The sequence below is a fragment of the Geotrypetes seraphini genome, chromosome 17 (assembly GCF_902459505.1).
Source record: "Geotrypetes seraphini chromosome 17, aGeoSer1.1, whole genome shotgun sequence".
NCBI lineage: Eukaryota > Metazoa > Chordata > Amphibia > Gymnophiona > Dermophiidae > Geotrypetes > Geotrypetes seraphini.
In genome coordinates, this window is record NC_047100.1 from 32,653,772 (window position 1) to 32,677,183 (window position 23,412).

The window sequence follows — 23,412 nt, forward strand, 5'->3', positions numbered from 1 at the left end:
AGAGAAGAAGTTTCCCAGCTATGAGGCAGTATGCTATCTAGGGTATGTATAGCGGATTTGTAGGACATAAGTATGTAATCCGCTTTATCTAGGCGAGATAGGTTGTGTCCAGGAAGGTATTTCATGCGTGACACCCCGTACAGGCACGTTTCCAAATCAATCCAGCCAGGTCTATCTGGAGATCTGTTAGCAGCATGACCTTGAGACCAATGTCTAATGAGAAATGCACTGTGGTATTTATAAAAATCTGGAAAATTCACCCCCCCCTCCATCTTCGCTAATTTGAGTTTACCTAGAGCAATTCGAGGCTGTCTCTTATTCCAGAGGTATTGCGTGAGAATAGAGTCTAGATTCTTGTAGAAGGAGCGAGGTAAATAGAATGGTAACATGTTCAGAACATAGTTGATTTTGGGAACAATCATCATGCGTATCGATTCCAGCCTGCCCCACCAAGAGAGGTTGAGAGGAGACCATTTAGACGTTGTATGTCGGGCTATGCGTAATAAGTAATCAGAATTGAGTCGTATAGTTTCTTCCAAGGTGGGTCCAAAGTAGACTCCCAAGTATTTTATTGTAGTAGCGGACCATTGGACTCCATATGATTCCACTTCTGTCTTGACCTCTGGACAGTTGAGAGGCATAACCAGCGTTTTATTCATGTTTAATTTGTATCCAGACAACGCGGAGTATTGCGTGATTGTTGTGAGTAGGTGCGGGAAGGATGGAGGAGAAATATATAGAAGTATATCATCGGCATATGCCGAGATTTTGATTTCGGCTTCATTGGTTTTGAACCCTTCAATGAGACTATTGGTACGGATGGAGGTGAGCAGAGGTTCCAGCGCCAGATCAAACAGTAGTGGGGACAAGGGGCAGCCTTGTCGGGTACCACGTGTCGGGTGAAATGTGGAAGACAACGTTCCATTTATAAAAGTTCTGGTAGATGGAGATGAGTAAAGGATCTTAATCTTTTTGATGAAATTCGCTGAGAATCCATACCAGGCTAGGACTCTGAATAGGAAAGCCCACTCCACACGATCAAAGGCCTTCTCTGCGTCCAGCCCCACCGCAATAAGATCTTGATGATGATTACGAGAATGTGCAATGATGTGTGAAAAGGTTCTGGAATTGTCAGAGGAAAACCTCCCAGTGATAAAACCACTCTGCTCCGACTTGACCAAGGAGGTTATTACATTCTGTAACCTGTTAGAAAGGAGTTTGGCATATATCTTCGCATCAACATTTATGAGAGATAAGGGTCTGTAATTCGTTATTGAGCGAGGATTTTTATCAGGTTTCGGGAGGACAATGATGTGAGCTTCAGTGAATGACCCATGCACTTGCCCAGACTCAATGACTGAGTTAAGAAATTGTAGATAATGGGGGTGAAGTACATCCTTAAATTCCTTGTAGAACTCGACTGTTAGACCATCAGGTCCGGGTGCCTTGTGGGAAGCCATGTCTTCAATCACGTGATCAAGTTCTGATACAGTCAAGGGTTCATCCAGTGGTATGTTGTCCTCTTGGGATAGGGTAGGGTGAGGTAAAGTATCCAAAAATTTTGAAGCGTTCTCATTATTATCCAATTCTGAAGTGTATAACTTCTCGTAAAATGACTTGAAGGCTTGAGAGATGTCCTGGTTGGTGGTTAAAGTGACCCCATTTTCCAGCTCAATAGCAACTATATTCTTTTTATCTGCTCTCTTCTTTAAATAAGAAGCTAACAAGTGTCCACACTTGTTATTGTCGGCGAAGTATGAGGCTGATTGTTGAAACACCGACTTAGCAGCTGATTTACTGAGCATTGAGTTGTATACATAACGAGCCTTAGCTAGTCGAGTGAGAGTGGGGACATCCAACGGATCCTGTTGATGAACTTTTTCCAGATCCGTAATGTCACGTTCCATCTGAAGGGTAGCTTCCGTCTGTGATTTACGTAAACACGCTGTGTAAGAAATGATGACCCCTCTGATGTATGCTTTGAAAGCATCCCAACAGGTAATCCAGGAGGTATGTTCCGGGGTATTGAAGGAGAAGTATTCCTCAATAGCCTTGCGCACATCAATTTTAAATTGAGGGTCTTGGAGCAAGGAGGCATTAAAGCGCCATTGTCGGTGTGGTAATTGGGGCGTACTACACTGGAGTTGGAGTAAAATGGCTGCATGATCTGATACAGATATGGGTAAAATGTCAACTGCTTTAACAGAGTCGCACAAGGCTCTATCAAGTAGGAAATAATCTATACGAGAGTATGACATATGGGGATTGGAATAGAACGTATAGCCTCTATCAGCGCCATGATTAGTTCTCCAAATGTCCACTAAGTGTAGATCCGTAATCATGTGATGAAGAGCAAACCACGCTTTAGATTTTTTGTATTTGAATTGGGAGTTTCTGTCAATTTCAGGGTTCAAAACCAGGTTAAAGTCGCCTCCCAATAACAGGTGGGAATCAGAGTCCTGTAAAATCGATGAAGAGATTCCATTAAAGAACTCGGGTGAATCTATGTTTGGTCCATATACATTAAACAGAGTTATTTTCCGACCTCCGTGTTCAATCAGAACTCTGACCCATCTGCCCTGGAGATCATGCGAGGAGGCGATAATTTTGATATTTTGATTGTTACGGATTAGAATCAACACCCCACCCTTTTTCTCTATGGCAGGGGAGTAAAATGCAGGCAAAGACCACCCGAATCTGACTTTATCAGAGGCCACACTGTCCAGATGGGTCTCTTGTAGCATAATAATATCAGGTGTTTGTTGTTCAAGGTATAGCAGTATTTTCTTTAGTTTAATCGAGTTATTAAGCCCCTTAGTATTTAAGGATATACATTTAAGGGTCATGTAAGTGTGTATATGGATTCACAGAAAATTGGAGACATACAAGCTTCATGGAGGCAGTAATATAAAATAATTGTATATATCTGTTGCACAACCTATGGAAAAAAGACAAGTTAATATACTGCAGTGCCTGAGACAGTAAAGGACCAAAATATCTAAGAAATGACCTAAAGTCAAACATTGCGAAACACATGTGCACTGTGAGAGTGAAACAGCAGCTATGAAAGCGAAGCACCCATATGAATGAGACAGTACAATATATGCAGTGGAATAAACAAGAACAACATGATGTAATAAACAATGAGCAATGAGAGATAAATCAGAACAAGAGACAGAACAATTAATGAACTATTGCAATCAGCAAGATACCATAATACAGACAAGATGGCTCAGAAAACAGCCCCAGTGTAGTGGTTAAACCTGGTGAATGGGGGTAGGAGACTGCAATTCAATAAAAGCTGCTAAATCCTCTGGGTTAGTGTAATCTTTGGTTTGATTGAAGAGAGTGACTCTCATCCTAGCAGGGTATAACATGCCAAATTTAGCGTTGAGCTGCTTTAATTGAGGCCGATATGAGAGCAGTTTCTTTCTCCTTGCAGCCGTGGTTTTGCTCAGGTCAGGCAGGAAAAGAATGGTGGCTCCGTCGTGTTTAATAGGTGCTCTGATTTTAGCACGCTGCATAATGTCTAAGACATGCTGGTAACGGAGGAGTTTAATAACCACCGGTCGAGGGAAGCGGTCATTTGGATTTTTAGCAGAAGGTACTCTGTGTGCCCTTTCAATTTCAAACTCACGTGTGAAGGTAAGGTCCAGCAGTTTTGGAATTAAATCCTCCAGAAATGTGACCAAATTGTTGTCATGTGATCCTTCCTTAAGCCCAAGTAGACGAATATTGCAGCGACGTGACCTGTTATTATTATCTTCCAGTTCTGACTCTAGGAAGGCAATTTTCCTTGTATGAGCTTTCAGCTCAGCCATGTGCTGTGATGTGGACTCCATTTTGTCTTCCAGAGTCTGAACTCGGGTCTGGAGCAGTGAAAAGTCAGTAGTCAGGGTAGTTAGCTTTTCATTTATTTCCTCCGTTGCAGCTTTAGTGTCAGAGACTAAATTTTTTAACTCCCGAAGTTCAGCTAGTATCTCTGAAGCACTTCCGGAATCGGGACCCGGCAACGGTACTTTAGAGGGCGACGGGGGGTCCGGTTTGTGACGCTTATTTACCTTTTTGTCTGCCATTTCGCCGAGCAAAAAGTAGCGATTCTGAATGGGGACACCTGGAACTTGCCTGTTCTTAATTTTTAAAGCGGTTCTGAGCGCCGACGCAGCGCTGCAAATTGTGATTTTCCGTTCGGGTGCAGGAGCTCCACGTTCAAGCTGCCATCACACGTGGGCTCAACAGCGCCCCCCCAATTTTTAAAAAAAATATGACACATGTAGCTGCATCATAAACTACTTACACACACACACAAAAAAACCCTACTCTTTGTACAAAACTCCATAAGACTCGTAGTTGCTCGTACGAAGACGGGGGGGGGGGGTGAATGAGTCCGGGATTGACGCTGAAGGGGGCCGAATGGGGGTAGATGCAGAAGGCAACACCCCCTCCCCCAAAAAAACCCTGAGACCCCCCAGGAAAGAAACAGGACACCCAAACGCCAGCAAATAAGCCTTGCACAAAATCCCCCCCCAACGGCAAAGCAGGACTCACTGCCAAGGCAAGAGACCCAGCAGAAACCTGCTCCTGTCTATCTAAGACGGGGAAGGTCACCTGAAGCTAGAGACAAGATGGCAGAGCTTCCCGCCAAAACCAATGAAAAACCTGCCGAAAAAGACTCCAGAGGCCTGTAGTGGCAAAGAGGCCTGAACAATCGCTAAAGCAAATAAGCCGGCAGCAGCGAAAAGGGAGTCCCCAGCACTATCAATGGTAAAGGAAACCTTATTTCCCCAACAGTCAGTGGTTGAGAAAATTCTGGGCTTCCCCATTGCCTGCTGCCGATGAGTGGTGCATGTGCAAAGGAGAACCCTGCTCACTGGCAAGAATTTCCCTTCGCAACAGCTGGTGCCCTTCATGCACTTGCCGGTTGCATTGACTGCTCGCCTGGAGAACAATGAGCACTTTTTCCCTCATTGCGAAAAATGCTACAACAAAAAAAAAATACAAGGGCCAGTTAACAAAAAAAACCCAATTTACCTCAATTAAAGGCTTCCCTTCAGACCGACACTGCCTCAGGATCCCCCCCAATACAACTTTAATTTAAAACAGAACAGACCCCACTGGCTCTCTAAGCCAGTGTTTTTCAACCGCTGTTCCGTGGCACACTAGTGTGCCGCGAGATGTTGCCTGGTGTGCCGCAGGGCCGCCGGGCCCGGAGCTGACAGGGGGCCCGAGGCAGGGGCGCCAGTAGCTCGCCAAGGCAAAGTGAGTCGATCACCCAGGACTCACTTTGTCTTGGCGATCTAATCTATCGAGCCGATAAGTCTTCTTCTCCCCGACGTCAATTCTGCAGTCGGAGAGGAAGTTCGGGCCAGCCAATCGCTGCCTGGCTGGGCGGAACTTCCTCTCCGATTGCAGAATTGACGTCAGGGAGAGCATGCGTCGGCGTCGGCTTTGGGGCCTGTTATCCATTGGTGGGTCCTGTTCCCCGATGGCAGCGGCAGCGGCAGTGGCAGTGGCTTGGGGAACGGCAGGGAGAAAGAAAGAAAGGGGGCAGGCAGGGAAACAGAAGGAAAGAAGAGAAACAGAAAAAAAGAAAGAAAGAAAGGTCAGGGAGAGAGGAAGAAAAAGTTGGGGGAGGGAATGAGGTGTGGAGGAGAGAAAGCATACAGGCTGATAGAAGGGAAGAAAGATTGGATGCACAGTCAGAAGAAGAAAGTGCAACCAGAAATCACCAGACAAGGTAGGAAAAATGATTTTATTTTAAATTTAGCAAAGTGGAGGCAGTATTACCACAGTTTTCAAAGGAATTTGCCCAAATAACTTAATAGTTAACTGGGTAAATTCCCAGAGATGAAAACTTCCCTTCACTTACTATGCACAGTTCTGAATTTATATCTGCTGTCTATATTTTACAATATGGTCACCTTTTACTAAACCGCAATAGTGGTTTTTAGCGCAGGGAGCCTATGAGCGTCAAGAGCAGCGCTGGACATTCAGCGCAGCTCCCTGCGCTAAAAACTGCTATTGTGGTTTAATAAAAAGGATGGAGGGTATATTTGTCTATTTTTGTATGCTATAAAAACCAAATACAGAGAGAGGCTGAGAGCTGTTGACGAAGAGCTACGTGTGTGTCTTTCTTCGATTCCAGCCAGAATATCAGCTTTGTGTTCAGCCAAACAGGCCCAGGTTTCGCACTGAATAAAGTATTTTATAATTTTTATTTCGTAATAAAGTAATTATAAAATACTTTCTTTGTGTTTATTTGATTCCTATTCAAGAGAATTACTTTATATATAGTCAATATAGGCAGAGAGTTAATTTTTTTTACATTTTCTAATGGTGGTGTGCCTCGTGATTTTTTTCATGAAACAAGTGTGCCTTTGCCCAAAAAAGGTTGAAAAACACTGCTCTAAGCTATATGCCTTGCTAGTAGTGGTGACAAGGCTTACAGCTGAGGTACCTCTATAGAAAAATTGGGGGGAGGTGGGGGGGAAGGGACTCGACCCTTCTAGTGTGGCACCCCAGAGGTTGGACGGACACCCGAAAGAGTCCCCCAAGCTCAATCCAGCAACACAAACGGGGACAAGATCAATTTAAACAAAATCCAACAGTCCTGCACTAACAGCCAGGGAAAGACTGCACAGGCTTACCCCCTCTACTTGCTGGAGACAGAGCACACTGATTGTACCTGGGACTGCACAGCCCACTTGTTCTACAGTTTGTGTCTGTCTCCACCTGCTGGTCGTGGTGAGCTATTACCCATCAGTTTCTGTGCTGGTCTGGAGGGATGATAAAGAAAATCTTAGTTTCGTTATGCTTTCTCAGTCTCACTTTGGAACAAAGCGGGGCCACTATTGTCTGGTTATCTGCGTCATTGCTACATGAATTAGCATTTCATCCTACCTAACCAAAAGTCTTATATTTAAACAGATAGCAATGTAATATTACCAATACAGTATCAAATATCATTTGAGATGTGGGCTCATCTTTTGGTTTTACATTATAGAAACAACTGATCTCTTACCAAAGAATTCACACACACATTTACTATGTTACTATGTAACAAAGCAGTTTTCTGTGAGCTGTTTCTAAGAGCTAACCAGGGAATTTTATATTTTTCAGGAGCATAGAACACATCATTTTAGAGCTTCCTTGGAAAATGTATTTTTGTTTGGAATTCTCTACAAAGCTGTTGAGCACAGAATGAATTATAAAATTATTTTATTGACTTTACAACCCATTCAAATAACCAACCTGAATTTATTAATAATCTAATCATACCTTACTGCCCCTCTAAAGCTCTTCGTTCTACATCTCAAAATCTCCTAACAATTCCTTCCTTAAAACATATCAATACCATTAGATCTAATAATTTTGCGGTAACTGCCCCTTCGATTTGGAATTCTACCCCTAACCATCTTCGTACAGAAGTTTCTCTTCCTCATTTTAAAAATAACCTAAAAACTTTTCTATTTCAAGATGTATCTGACACCAAACTGCCCTTATTAGGGCTAAAACTTTTAAATTTTTAACTTTAATTATCATTTTTTTTTTTAATCCCCTTCCTATCGTACCTACCTTTTATGTTAAACTTTACTTGATTATTGTAGGTCCTCCCTCTTTCCTCTTGTGCCTGTTCCTTTTTATGTTATGTAATATTTGTCTTGTGACCTATCTCAAGCTTTGCCTAGGTAAGCCTGTGTCTTTGGTTCCTCATTAGCACTTATTTGTACACCGCTTAGAAGTTTGATTGAGCGGTATAAAAATTTCTTAACAAACTTGAAACTTGTAAATGACAGCAGCTAAAGACCCGAACGGTCCATCCAGTCTGCCCATTAGTTATTCTCATTAAAAATACATCATTAAATTAACATCTCATCTTTGATAATTCTGGGCCGTAGACTAAAGTCCACCTGGTATTGTCTTAGGATCCAACTGCTGAAGTTGCCTTCTAAGCTCACTCCATCCTATCCAACCATCCTGTTGTTACCATAAAGTCTCGCCGGTAACGTCCTCATGTTCCAGCCCATCCTACTCAGTGTAGGATCACCATATATGGGACACAAACCGTACCTCTGTCCAATCCTGGCCTCAATTCATACCACTTGTTTTCTAATTAGAGATCCTCTGTGTTTATCCCATGCTATTTTGAATTCCATCATCGTTTTCCTCTCCACCACCTTCTTGACAGAAAATAGGTTAACAGCCCTTTTACCTTCTCTTTATCACTTTTCAAGAATTCATTCAATTTCTTAAGTGGAAATAAAGTGACTGTAGTTTCTGTATATGTCACTATGAAATAATGTATTGCTGTAAGACCTTCTTTCCGACAAAGATCATCATATGCTGCCTGCAGTCCTTGAATCTGAAAAATAAAAAAATAATTCCATATGCTCAGGATTCATCTAGCTTTTTTTATACACTGATTATTAAATGACAGCCAAATACAAACTTTTTTGTACTTTACTGACATTTATCATATTTCTGTTACAGCTCCTCAAACATGGAATTCCCTCCCTATTTACTTGAGAGGAAAAAAATTTGGATAAATTTAAGAGCCAACTTAAAAGCTTTCTTTTTATAGATGCATTTAATGACTAAAAGGACCGTCTAGGAGCTTCATTTTATTTTCACAACTTCTTTGAGATTCTTTGTTCCTTCTCTTCCTATTGTTTTCAACCATAAGTGTCTTTTCTTCTGTCAACCAAATTGTATTTCTGTCCCCATTCTTTCCTCACGTTTTATTATGTTTGCTAAGTTAGTCTTCAATACGTTTTGTAAGGTTCAGGTTTTTTTTTTTTTATATATTATTTTTTATTTTCAAATTTTACAGAAAGTGTACAACATGTTAAAATACAATTGATGAATATACAATAACACTTTTATATCTAATACATTATGTTCTAAATATATTTTTTATCCCCTCTCCCTCCCCCCACCCTTCTATTACTTTTCATTCATACATTACCTATTGTATAATATATTATAACATATTATGTAGAAATTAGTTTCATTACCCCCCCTCTATGTGTGTCATAATAAAGATATTTAAAAGAAGAAAAGAAGAAGAAAAATCCTACTATTTATTCATTACAATAGTTTGTCAATGGCCCCCATATTTTTATAAATTTAATATATGTCCCTCTTTGTATTGCTATTGCTCTTTCCATTTTGAATATATGACATATTGTGTTCCACCAAAATGTATAATTTAGGTTATTATAATTCTTCCAATTGTTGGTTATATGTTGAATGGCAACCCCTGTCATGATTAATAAAAGCTTGTTATTTTCTGGTGAAATTTGACTTTTTTTTCTCATCATCATTCCAAATAACACTGTATCATATGATATTGCTATATGATTTTCCATCAATTTATTAATTTGTGGCCAAATTGAATTCCAAAAACTTTTAATGTAGGGACAATGATACAGTAAGTGATCTAACGTCCCTGGTTCCAGATTACAGTGCCAGCATTTATTTGACTTAGAACTGTCTAATTTTTGCAAACGTGTAGGGGTCCAAAAAGCTCTATGTAATAAAAAGAACCAAGTTTGTCTCATAGATGCTGACACTGTACATCCCATTCTCCAAGACCAAATTAGTGGCCATTGAGATGCATTAATTTGATGCTTAATCTCAATGCTCCAAATATCTCTTAGACCATTTTTTGGTTTTTTATTCAAATATCCAGATATTAATTTATACCACAATGCGGCTTGATGTCCTAGGAAGTCTGTTTGAAAACATAAAAACTTTAAACTATATTGATTATTCAATGTTTTCCATTCAGGGAACCCAACCTGAATGGCCTGCTTCAATTGCAACCATTTAAAACTTTGTGTTTTACTTAGACCAAATCTATGTTGCAATTGTGAAAATTCCAGCAGTTTACCTTCTGAAATAACATCATCTAGAGATCTAATGCCTGCAATAATCCAGTTCTTCCAAAGGATTTGAGCTCCGCCAATTTTGATCTTGGAGTTTATCCATAAAGACTGATTAGTTGATTTGTTTATTGGGATAGGTGTTAATTTACTAATAAATCTCAACGTTTTCCAAGTATCCATTAATATGTTATTTTCTCTGTATCTTCTAGGCATGTTGATACTTGGAAGATGAACTAAATTTAGGGGAAACATAAGGCGCCATTCTAAATACAACCAATCCGGTGCATTATCCATAAGTTCTGGGAGGATCCAATACATACCCTGACGTAGAATATAGGCTTGATGGTTTTTTTTGTTACTTTTGTTTGTCCCCCCCTATTTTGTAATTTTATTGATTTGTTCATCGCTTAGAATTTTGAATAAATGATTAATCAAATTTTATAATAAATTTGAAACTTGTTATATAGTTTTGCAGTACTGTTAGATGTGTATAATTTTATAGTGTTTCATTGCAGTCCTATTATTAAGTAGATATTAGGTTCTTATTTTTCTTTCTGTTAGCCTGTAGACTGGTATAGTCCTTATAAATGGGTTATATACCTCACTGCTACCAGCAGGTTGATACTGAGAGCAAAATTGTATATCAGGATAGCTTCCCCTCTTGCAATCCAGTCTGCCGAATAGCCAAGCAGAACCTAGGAAAGATTTCAACTGAAAACAGTAAACCACACTCCGAACAGGAGTGTAAAAACAACAAAAACTGGTAAACAACTCTTGGAGCATGATAAAGAAAATATCCCCACAGCTCACCAGCTAAGCCTTAGCTGCTGTTCTTAATTCTCCCTGGCCCTAGAAAAATTCTAGAACTTGCAGAAAAAAAACCCAAAATCTGCACGTGAACAAAACAAAAACCCACAATCACTGCACAAAGACAGACAGGGTGGGGGACTATACCAGTCTACAGGCTAACAGAAAGAAAATTAGTAGGTAAGAACCTAATTTCTCCTTCTGCAGCGCCTGGTAGACTGGTATAGTTCTTACGAATGGGACGTACCAAAGCAGTACCCATTAAGGGTGAGACCCCCGAAGGGCCGACACCAGAACATGTTCACCGAATACCACGTCCTGACGCACTTGAAGCAATAGTCTCCTTAATCCAGCGCGCAACAGTAGCTTTAGAAGTGCCATCCCCCTTACAAGGACCAGCGAGAAGGACAAAGATAATCTGATTTACTAAACTCCTGGGTCCTCTGCACATAAGAGCGAAGGACCCGACTGACATCCAACTGGCGCAACTGTTTCTGCTCGGAAGAGCCCTCTCGGATACCCAACACCGGGAGAACCACAGCATGATTGACATGGAAAAGGAGAAACTACTTTTGGCAGAAAAAAAGAACAGGCCTCAAGACAACCCACTCCCAGAAACTCTAAGAAGGGAGCCCTACAAAAGAAAGCCTGCAGCTCAGAAACACGTCTAGCTGAAGTAATGGCCACCAAGAAGTCTGCTTTAAGAAAAAGATACTTAAAAGAGCAGACGCCCATTGGTTCAAAAGGTAGGCGCACTAGAACAGACAAACAGATTTAGATCCCAAGATGAAACAGAGGGCCGCATGGGAGGCTGGAGCAATTTGGCTGCCCTCAAGAAGTGAATCACATAAGGAACGGCAGACAGACGCTGACCTCTCAACAACCCACGAAAGGCTGACAAGGCTGCAAGCTGAACCCAGAGAGAAGACCAAGCTAGTCCCCTGTCCAGGCCATCCTGCAAGAACTCTAAGATGTTAGATAGGGAAGCGTGAAAAGAAACCACTCCACGCGCAGCACACCACTCCTCAAAGATACGCCAAACCCTAACATAAGCCCAAAAGATGGAAAGCCTCTAGGATCCCAAGAGAGTTGAGATCACTTTATCTGAATACCCCTTTACCTAGGTGATCCCTTTAAAGAGCCAAGCCATAAGACAGAAGGGACCAGGATTGAATATGGGAATGCGACCCTGAGTTAGAAGGTCAAAGAGAGGCAGAGGAAAAGGATCCGCCAACAGAGCCTCATCAGATCTGTGTACCACGGCTGCCTGGGCCAATCCGGAGCCACCATAACCACCAGGCCTGGATGACGAACTATGCAGAGAAGAACTCTGCCCACTAAGGGCCATGGAGGGAATACGTACAACAGCCCCTCCGTTGGCCATGGCTGAACCAGACCATCTAGACACTCGGCCTGACCATCTTTTTTTTTTTTTTTTTTAATAAATATTTTTTATTCTTTTTTTAAATTCTTACATCAAGTGAAATACATGTAATACATTCAATTATGAAAAAACACTTGAAATTATTATTAAATGTTCTTACAATGTGAATTAAATAAACCCTTTATCAGAATTTTATATCATATTAATATTACAATAGTTTTCCCTCCCTACCCCTTCTATATGTTCTATACATGTGTTATTATATCTGATCAATAGAATAATTTGTCAATGGTCCCCATATTTTATTAAATTTTTTAATATAACCTTGTTGTAATGCCAATACTTTTTCCATTTTATATATATGACAAATTGAATTCCACCAAAAAGTGTAATTCAATTTAGTGTAATCCTTCCAGTTCTGAGTAATTTGCTGTATGGCGACCCCTGTTAAAATTAATAAAAGTTTATTATTATTAGCTGAAATCGGACTTTGTGTTCTCATTGCTGTTCCAAATAATATTGTATCATATGATAGTCCAACATGATTTTCTAATAAATTATTAATTTGGGGCCAAATTAATTTCCAAAAGGAATTAATGCAGGGACAAAAGAATAGTAAATGGTCCAATGTCCCCACTTCTATCCTACAATGCCAGCATCTATTAGATCTATTACTATCTACATAAGAACATAAGAAATGCCTCTGCTGGGTCAGACCCGAGGTCCATCGTGCCCAGCAGTCCGCTCACGCGGCGGCCCAACAGGTCCAGGACCTGTGCAGTAATCTTCTATCTATACCCCTCTATCCCCATTTCCAGTAGAAATTTGTCCAATCCTTTCTTGAACCCCAGTACCGTACTCTGCCCTATAACGTCCTCTGGAAGCGCATTCCAGGTGTCCACCACACGTTGGGTAAAGAATTTTTGTAATCTCCTAGGGGTCCATAAAACTCTATGTAATAAAAACAACCATGTTTGACTCATAGATGCTGATCTTGTAGTATGTATTCTCCAGGACCAAAATTTTTGCCATTGAGATGGAAAAATTATCTGTCCTATCTCAATACTCCAAATATCCCTAAGTCCTGATCTCTTTTTTTTGTTTAAAAATTCGTTTATTTTCTTATACCATTTTGCGGCTTGGTGTCCTAGAAAATCCGCTTGAAAACAAAGGATTGGTAAACTATATTGAGTGTTAAGATTCTTCCATTCAGGGAACCCTTCCTGAATGGCCTGCTTCAATTGCATCCATTTAAAATATTGTGTTTTTTCTAATCCAAATTTTTGTTGCAATTGTGAAAAACTAAGCAGTGATCCATTTACTATTACATCTTTTAAAGTACGTATACCTGCTTTTATCCATTGTTTCCATACTTTGCGACGACTGAAGTGGGGCATTTTGGCGTTGACACTTGTGGCCATCAGGTCCATGAGGGGCTGACTCCAAGTCTGCACAATCAACTGAAAGGCCACGGGACTTAGACACCACTCTCCGGGATCTAGCACATGACGACTGAGGAAGTCCGCCTGAACATTCTCCACGCCGGCTATGTGGGAAGCCGAGATGTCTTGAAGGACTCTGCCCAGACCATAACAGGGAAGTCTCCTGTGCTACGTGAGTGCTCTTGATGCCCCCCTGACGATTGACAAGCCACCGCCGTGGCATTAACCGACAGAACCCTGACGGATTTACCTGTCAAGAAGGAGCGGAAGGCTAATAGCGCCATATGGACAACTCTGGTCTCCACAACATTGATCAACCATGATGCCTCCTCCGTGGACCAGGTGCCCTGAGCTGAGTGACCTAGACACTGAGCTCCCCAAACGAGGAGACTGGTATCAGTGAGAAGCACCATCCACTGTGGCTGATCTAGACTCGTCCCTTGAACAAGATGGGAGGTCTGGAGCCACCAACGAAGACTGCCACGTGCCAAGCCCTGTAGAGGAACAGAGAGATCCAGACTGTGCCTCTGGAGCGACCACCTCCGATGCAGAGCACACTGAGGAGGACGCATGTGGACCCCCCACCCACCGCACTACAACTAGGGAAGCTGCCATTGACCCCAAGACTTGGAAGAAATCCTAGCCCCGAGGACAACCGGGATGGCATAAGCAGGCGAACCCAAGATTGCAATTTGCTACCCGGGCTTCTGGAAGGAAGACCTTCCCCAAGGAGGTGTCAAACAGAACCCCAAGGTACTCCAGACGCTGAGACAGGGCCAACTGACTCTTGGGAAAGGTTGACCACCCATCCCAGCGACCAGAGAAACTCCACCACCCAAGCCGTGACCCGGGTGCTCTCCTGAAACGACTTTGCCCGAAGCAACAAGTCGTCCAGGTAGGGATGTACCACAATTCCCTCTATCTGCAAGGTCACCACGACCACCATAACCTTGGTGAAAGTCCAGGGAATCATGGCCAGGCCAAAAGGAAGAACACAGAACTGATAGTGCTGACCCAAGATCGCAAAACGAAGGAAGCATTGATGAGAGGCCCGAATTGGAACATGCAAGTAGGTCTCTGTCAGATCGAGAGAAGTCAGGAACTCCCCCGGCTGAATCGCTAGAATGACATGCGAAACGAGGGAATTTTGAGAGCCCTGTTGACCTCTTAAATTTAAGATGGGCCGAAAGTTCCCCTCCTTCTTGGGCACTACAAAGTAAATGGAGTACCTGCCGTTGCCACACTCCTGAGGGGGGACTGGAACAACTGCTTAGAAGTCTAGCAAGCGTTGATGGGGCTGGCGAAAGGCCTGCGTCTTCCATGCTGCCTGACATGGAGAGGCTAGAAAATGATCTGGTAGAGAGCGGGCAAACTCCAGAGCATAATCGTCCCACACCACCTCCAGGACCCACTGATCAGACTTGATCTCGGACCACTTGAGGAAAAACTCGCGCAGCTGGACACCCACCGGAACCAAAGGGGGTGCCAGCAAGGAGTCATTGTGCAGGATGGGCAGTGGGGGAACTGGCGGAGAGATTCCTAGCCCCCTGACAGACCCCCAGAAAGGACTGCATGCGCTGATAAAAACGACCCCGAGAAAACCCCCGAAGCCTGGAAAGTAGCAGCTCCATGCCCAAGGCGGTATTTGCAACCTCCCACAGACGCACCCCCCTCCCCACCCCCGAGAGGCAAGGCGGAGCACTTTAGAGTCCGTCAGAGTCTGTAACAACTTATCTAAATCCTCTCCAAATAAAAAATGATCCCCGTAAAGGAAATTTAGTAAGCTTAGTTTTGGACGCAGCATCCACCGACCAAGCACAAAGCCACTCCAAACACCCTAGACTTAGCAGACGTCTGCACCAAGTCATAGAGAGCATCCAAGAGGAATGAGACAGCCATCACAATCTTTGCCACCTCCTGATGCACCAAGGATCAGTCATCAGACTCACAATCCTGGACATGCTCGGCCCACCGAAACACAGCACGAGCCACCAGCCCCCCACAAATAGCCACCTGGATCCCCAAGGCAGAGACATCAAAATCCTGCTTAAGAATGGTCTTCAACTTACGCTCCTCAGAGTCCCATAAGGCAGAACTGCCCTCCACAGTATGCCATTTAGCAATCACCGAAACCACCGCGTTCACCACTTGCGACTTCAAAGTAGCCCTATCCCCCTCCGGGATGGGATACAAATGATTCATGATGCATGCCAGCCGAAACGGCGCCTACAGCGTATTCCACTGCACCAGTATGAGATCCCAAATATCCTGATGCATAGGAAAAGAGTGAGAAGCAGTGCGGATCACCTAAGAAGAGGGTCCCCCACATGTGGGGTCTCTGACGGCGCTTCCTCAAAACGCAACACCGAGACCTGTTGAATCTGGTCTGGTAGCTCATCCCTCTGAAAAAGGCATACCACAGATGGCTCCTCACCAGAAGGCAGGAAACGCCATCCCCTCGAGAGGGTCCTGGAAATCCACAAAAAGGTCCAGGTCCTCATCCAGGCCGACACGCTCCTCTGACCATTCCAAGCCTCCCTTGGGCGCTTGGATGAGGGAGGTGGAAGAGGAGATGCCAAAGGAGAAAAGGGAGGCAAAGCCACAAGGGGTGTGGAGGGAACATCCCCCTCACCCCCCGGGTGCATGTGGGACCCGTCACCTGAAAATAAGTTCTGCACAAAGTAAAAATTAAATCAGGGGGGAAAAACCCCGGGGGTCCCATGGGACTCCCTGACAGCAGGGGACCCAGCTGAAACCTGCCTCTGTTTTTCCAATATAGGGGGAAAGTCACCCGAGGTTGCAGACAAAATGGAGCAGCCTGTCTGAGAAAATGGCAAAGTTCCCGCCAAAAATAACCCCTCTAGGGCCTGTAGTGGCTGGGAAGCCTGAACTGTTCCAGCCGCTAAAGCAGGCAAGCCGGCATCAGTTGTTAAAAAATTAGCTAAGAGGGAATCCCTCCGTGGGCAGTGGGGGAAGACCGGGCTTCCCCACTGCTCCCTGCCAATTCGCAAGGCACTAGGGCTGGGAAGCCCTGGACGCCTGGAGCTGCTGCCGATGGAGCTCCACAATCGCACCAGCTCGAGCAGCTGTTTTCAAGCTGGCTGCGAGTGCCTCGCGTCTGGACCAAATTAAGCACCACTTCCCCTGAGATGTACTCAATTGCTCCATACGTGACCCAGCTAAAAGAAAAGTGCCGGTTAGTTAAAAAATTCAGTGATTTACAGCATATTTAAAGGGAAAGCAACCCTTCAGACTGGCACTACCTCAGGACATTTTTTTTTTCCACAGAACAGACTCCACTGGCTCTCAAAGCAGGGGGCAAGGCTTAATGCTGAGGCACCTTTAAAAAAATGTTGGATGGTGGAGGAAATGTGGGGAGGGACCCAGCACAAGCCCCCCCCCCTCCGGGTTTGACACCCCCAAACAGGGCCCACCCAAGCTCAATCTGGCACAAAAACAGGGACCAGGATCCCTAAATAAATTCCAACAACCCTACCAAGCCCTCACACCTGCTGAGACTGAAAGAAGACTGATAGGAATAAGGGAAGGTACTTCTTATGTACTATTCCACAGTTTAGTTTCAGTCTCCACCTGCTGGTCATGATGAGATATATACCCATTCGTAAAGACTATACCAGGGGTAGGGAACTCAGGTCCTCGAGAGCCGTATTCCAGTCGGGTTTTCAGGATTTCCACAATGAATATGTGTTGAAAGCAGTGTATGCAAATAGATCTCATGCATATTCATTGGGGAAATCCTGAAAACCCGACTGGAATACGGCTCTCGAGGACCCGAGTTCCCTACCCCTGGACTATACCATTCGTAAGGACTATACTAGTCTACCAGGCACTACAGAATTGGTATTATGTTGTTGGGGTTATTAGACACATTTTTGACCCACAGAATTAATCTGGTTCCCACAATGTCAAAAGTAGAATATAACCAACTGCTTTTACAGATTCCAGTTTGTCAAAATACACAGCAAATAGAACAGAACATAAGGTGCAGTTAATCCGAGAATGCTTTTAGGACACGATTGTTGGCCCCAATCACATACAGTACTTATTTTGTGTATAGTGTGTTCTCACAACAAAAATTAAAAACAAATCATTAACAAGATGTGATGTTGAAATGTACAAGTACCTGACTGTCAGAAAACTTCTCTCCAAGGCTGACCGGTTGTTGAACCATTGTTATACCTTCAGGCAGGCAAAGTGCAGGGTAGCAAAACCAATAATAGAAACGATATTTCTTTAAATCCTGGGCAAAAGGAAACAACATATTAGAAAAGATAACGCACTAAAAGATCAGCCAAGCTAGGACGGCACGGATCAAGTGACAAGTATATGCTCTCATGAGTTTAAACAAGGTACCATGAACAGGCCCCCAGATAAATTATTCATAACACCTATTTTGCATACTCATGATATAGACACTAAACTAGATTTCAATAAAGCAGCATGAAATTTATCACAATAATTTGCGTTTCATTCCATGGCAAGAGGCCAAACTATAACTAGAAACCACAAGAAAATAAGTATTTTGTCTTAATATTTTTAAACAAAATTATAACCTGCTCTATACTACAATTCTAAGTGGTTTATTACACCTTATTTATGAGGATTTATTAATGGCCTTTATGGAGAGATTCATCCAAGGCAATGTACAGCAGGTATAGTTTAACACAGTGGTCTCAAACTCATGGCCCGGGGACAAATGCGGCCCGCCAGGTACTATTTTGAGGCCCTCAGTATGGTTATCATAATCACAAAAGTAAAATAAAACTGTTTCTTGATCATATGTCTCTTTATTATTAAGACTTATCCAAAAGGAAAGATTTATAAACTATAAACAGTTTTACCTCATGCAAAATTGTCTTTTCTTTAGTAAGACATTAACTAGTTTTTTTTTCTGCAGTCCTCCAAGTACCTACAAATCCAAAATGTGGCCCTGCAAAGGGTTTCAGTTTGAGGGGGGCGTGGCTTGGAGCGCGCACGATATGGCAGCCTAACTGCAGCGCTCCCGTATCCAGGCAACAAACGGAATAAAAATAAAACTTCTACTTTCTTGAATCGCGATTAAAAACACATAAAACAACGTCGGAGATGGCGAATATGAAGCAGGGGAAAGCTGAAAAACCTTCGACATCGGGTATCTCAGCAAAAAGAACAAAAGTTACTCCTCTGTCACCATCGAGTGTGCCGTTCCCGATGGAGACTGAAGAACTCACTGAAAAGTCAGACATTATGACAGAACTGTTCAAAATAAAATTGATGCTGACTGAAAATGCCAACAAAATATCTGAAGTCAAAGAAGAACTTCTTATCATGAAACAAGAAATCCAAACGGAAAGACTGAGAATGACAGTGATGGAAGAAAAAATGGAGAAATTTGAATCCTTTACACAAGAATATGACAAAGACAAAAAAGAAGTAGCAGCTTTAAAAAATCAATTGGTGGATATGGAAAACCGAGGAAAAAGAAAGAACATCAGAATTTTGGGGCTGGCTGAAAATATTGAAGGGGGAGATCCTGTACAATTCCTGGAAAATCTTTTACCTAAACTGCTCCAGCTCAACTCAAAATGGCCGTTAGAAATTGAAAGAGCCCACAGAATCCCCACAAGAAAGCCAGTAAATCAGGCTGCTCCAAGACCTTTGATATTCAAGGTGTTAAGGTATCAACAAGCTCAAGAAATATTAAAAATGGCAAAAGCAAATAAAAACTTGAATTATAAAGGATCAAAACTGATTTTAGTACCGGATTTTGCTAAATATACAGCAAACATAAGAAAACAATTCCTTACATACAGACAGCAGCTGAAAGAAAAAGGATACATATATGGATTATATTATCCATCCACTATGAGAGTATCCAGTGGAAATAAATCCATATACTTTCAAGACCCGGAAAAACTGAAAGAATTTCTGACACAAAAAGAACCTAAGTTTACATAAAAAACAGAACAATTCAGCTGAAGAAAGAAGAAAGAAGAAAGAAGAAAGAAGATGGAAAAAAGGGAAAATAAAGAAGATTATTAATAAAAAAAAAAAAAAATAAATAAATAAAAATTAAGATATAATAAATGTTATTAACTGGAAAAATAATTTATATTTATTGATATAGTGGATGCAATAATATAATATTATTTTATTAAATTAATTATTAATAAAATATTAGCATCCACAATCATTAATATTATTAAAAAAAAAAAATAAATAAATAAATAAATAAATATAAATAAAATATATATTTATAAAAAAAAAAAAAAAAAAAGTTTGAGACTAGAGAATGACATGGGGAAAAAAAACTGAACCAGTCACTGCCCCGTCCCCGGACCACTCTCCCCCTTCACTGCTCCGTCGCCGCAGCATCCATACAAGCCTCAGTGCTACAATATTTAGCTTATTCCTCCCTTATAAATCAAAGTTCTGGCTGCTGAACTAGAGAAAGATGTTCAGTTGGCAGGGCTTTGTTTATAAATTTTTATCAGTACAACTAATATACTACTTTATCCTAAAGCAAAACAAAACAAAAAAAAGAAAAGGAAAAACAGATTTTTTTTTCTACCTTTGTTGTCTAGTTTCTACTTTCCTCATCTTCTCATTCAATTCCTTCCATCCACTGTCTGTCTTCTCTTTGCATCTTCCATTTGCTCTGTTACTGTGCCTCTCCCTTCCCCCCCATAAATTGGTCTGGCACCCATCTTCTTCCCTCTGCTCCCCCCATAGTCTGGCATCTCTGTCTTCTTCCCTGCATCTTCTCCCAACTCTCCCTACTACATCTTTCCCTTCAGCATCTGTTCCTCTCCACCCCACCTTTCCTCCCTTTCTCCCTCCCTACCCCTTACCTTCTTGGCGCTTTCACCCCCCCCCCCACAGCAAGAACACCTCTTAGCCACTTCCGCCATGCACACCGCACCACCCCCGGATAACAGGCCCCGGTCCGACTAAAAAAACTAAACAGTAAGTCCTACTCACGTGTTCCTCAATTTAAAAGGCAGAAGGAGTGTTTCCTGCTTGCAGCGCACAACTGTGCCGACAAACCTTCCTGCCCCTTATCTTCATGGCCGGCAATTTCTAAATTGCCTTCCTACGAGCAGCCGGAGCATTAAAGTTGCGCGTGGCTGCCAGAAAGTCATTTCCGATGCAACTTCCGGTTATGTCAGAGATGACCTTTATGGAAGCCACACGTAACTTCAATGGAAGGCAATTTAGAAATCGCCAGCCACGAAGATAAGGGGCAGGAAAGGAGATGTTTGGACTGGGCGGCGGAAGCGATCAATAAGGAGGGAGGGAGTGCGATAGGTGACTGCGTGTTACCTCCCTTAACTGCGGGGACAAGGCCATTCACCGCTTCATGGTGAACATAGTTTTTTCCCCACTGTTTTGGCAGGTAACAGCCACCGTGTCATTCTCTATTTGAGACCACTGGTTTAACATGAAACTTACAATTTTAACAGTGAAATGGTGTGGTGGCCATGTTGGTCCACTTTCCAAGGTAACATATAGAAATAAAACCTCTTGTCTCCTGCTCACCCACCCACCCTTCTTCCTGTGAAACTATCCCTAAAATGCTTTCATATTTTTCTTATATACAGTAAAACCTTGGATTACCAGTAACTTGGTTTGCAAGTGTTTTGCAAGACAAGCAAAACATTATATTTTAACTTGCAATGCAATGCAAGTACATACAATGCAAGTACATACAATATACACACATCACAACTGAGCCGATGGTTCTTCTCTGACACTTCAAGAGTGTAGCGACTGTTCTAAACAAGCAAAGTCTTGCAATACGAGTACATACAATATACCAGCTGATGGTACCATTTTCCCCGATTGCTCCAATTTTCTCTGATTGTACCATTTTCTCTGGCACCTAGTTTCTCTGATTGGACCTTTGTAACATTTCACTGATTGTCCAGTCCTTCTTCATTGTAAACCGCCTCGAACTACTATGGCTTTGGCGGTATATAAGAAATTAATTATTATTAATATTATTATTATACACATTATTATGTCACACCATCACAACTGAGCCAATAGTTCTTCTCTCTCATATGCTGCAGGAGTGTAGTGACTGTTTTAAATGAGCACGGTCTTGCAATACAAGTACGTATAGTATTTTGTATTAAAGTTTTGGGGTTGTGGAACGAATCGTCTGAGTTTCTATTATTTTCTATGGGGAAATTCGCTTTGATATACGAGTGCTTTGGACTACAAGCATGCTTCTGGAACAAATTATGCTCGCAAACCAAGGTTTTAATAATAATTATTATTTTATTTGTATATACCGCCTAACCAAAAAAACTGTCAGGAGGAGGGGAGGGGGCTCGTGGAGTTGGGCAAATCTGCCCATGTTCGGTAAGCTGAAAAGCTTACTATAGCTAGGGGAGAATCCGACCGGATTGGCTCAGTCAGTCAGAGACTTCACCTTCAAGTGGGGCTGCATATCCCCTGCCTGTCTCTGGAGAAAAACTGTTTCTAACACTAAAACCAAAAGGTCAAAACAAATTTCCCAAAGCAGCTTTTTTTTTTTTTTTTTCAGGTAAATCACAGTGGGTAAATAAAGACCGAACAAGCACTGATAACAGGCAACTGCAGTCAAATTGTTGAGTAGCAATTAAGTTGAGACATGCAAGATTTTTCCCCAAGGGAATGGTCTGAGGCAGAAGAAAACATTAATGTCTTAATAATAATAATAAGAAGAAGAATTTTATTCTTCTATACCACCATAGTCGAGAGACTTCTAGGCGGTTTACATTTGAAGAAGGCTGGACAATCAGCGAATTACAGGAGGCAAGAATGAGGGTTACATAAGAAATAGATAGAGGATATTAAATTGCATCGTGAAAGATAGGGAATATATCCTTGAGAGTGGAGAGGCTTCTGTTTAGGAGATGAATTTGTCAAACAGAGTGGTTTTAATTGATTTTCGGAATGCGCCGTAAGTCACACTGGTTCTATTTATGTAGTTATTCAGCCAGGATTGCTGTCTGCCTGCTTGGAACAGGGTTGGCTGGGGAGGAAGCCTGTGAAGGCAGCTGCCTTCTTTGCTTTATATGACTTGACTAAGAAATGGAAATACTGTAAAGCCTTCTAGTCTACCAGAGATTATGCAGGAAGCCTGCCATCTGCTCAGAATGAGAAGTGCCGATTGGCTGCACAGGGTTCTTAAGTGATGACATCACATATGTTCTGCTATTCTGTACTGTTCTATCTGTGCCCTTTGCTATGAAGGAGTGATCCTGTCCTGTAACTAATGGTCTTCTATTTTGAACATGGTTATTGTACACCGATTTCAATTGTGTTGCAATAATAAACGATAAACAACTAAGTAGTTCTCAGCCTCCACCAAGAATTTGGACTGTCTGATAGGACGATAAGGAAATATTTAATTTTAGCGCCAGCGGCAACGGTAACAGCTCCAACTCTCATAGAATTCCTATGAGCGTTTGGAGCTATTACCACTGCGGCCGGCACTAAAACCGTGCTAAAGGGGTGTGTTTTTTGCTTTGTATTGCTTCCAATAAATTGATAAACGCCAAAATATATTTTCAGCTCCTATATAGCTTAACAGATTTATCTTATAGGTCGATTTATCTGGTTAAAGAATTTGTTCTGTAGGAAAACGGAATACACTATTAAGTAATTCTTAAAAATTGTGTCAACAACATACACCACTATACACTCTTAATAGAACAGTAAAGCACTGACATGTTTCTTACCGCAAAAGTCAGCAACAGGAATCTGTTAAGAAGTGTAGGATTTTCAAGAGTACTCCCTAATTTTATTGCTTCCCAAATCTGTGAAGAATAGAAAGGAATGGAAAAGTTGCAGAGATGGGTACAATTCTTCAAATGTGAAAGAGACATCCCAGTATACATCA

General features: G+C 42.0%; 1 protein-coding gene across 3 annotated transcripts in view; it reads right to left on the reverse strand.

The window, feature by feature from the left end:
- Window positions 1-23,412, reverse strand: part of ATG7 (autophagy related 7) — a 351,798-nt gene that overhangs the window by 306,315 nt on the left and 22,071 nt on the right. For all 3 annotated transcript variants that reach the window (XM_033925732.1, XM_033925731.1, XM_033925733.1), the window contains exons 6-8: window positions 23,252-23,329; window positions 17,665-17,781; window positions 8,213-8,362 (exon numbers count right to left, since the gene is read on the reverse strand). In XM_033925732.1, coding sequence (XP_033781623.1) covers window positions 8,213-8,362; window positions 17,665-17,781; window positions 23,252-23,329 — 345 coding nt within the window. The remainder of the gene's footprint in view (window positions 1-8,212; window positions 8,363-17,664; window positions 17,782-23,251; window positions 23,330-23,412) is intronic.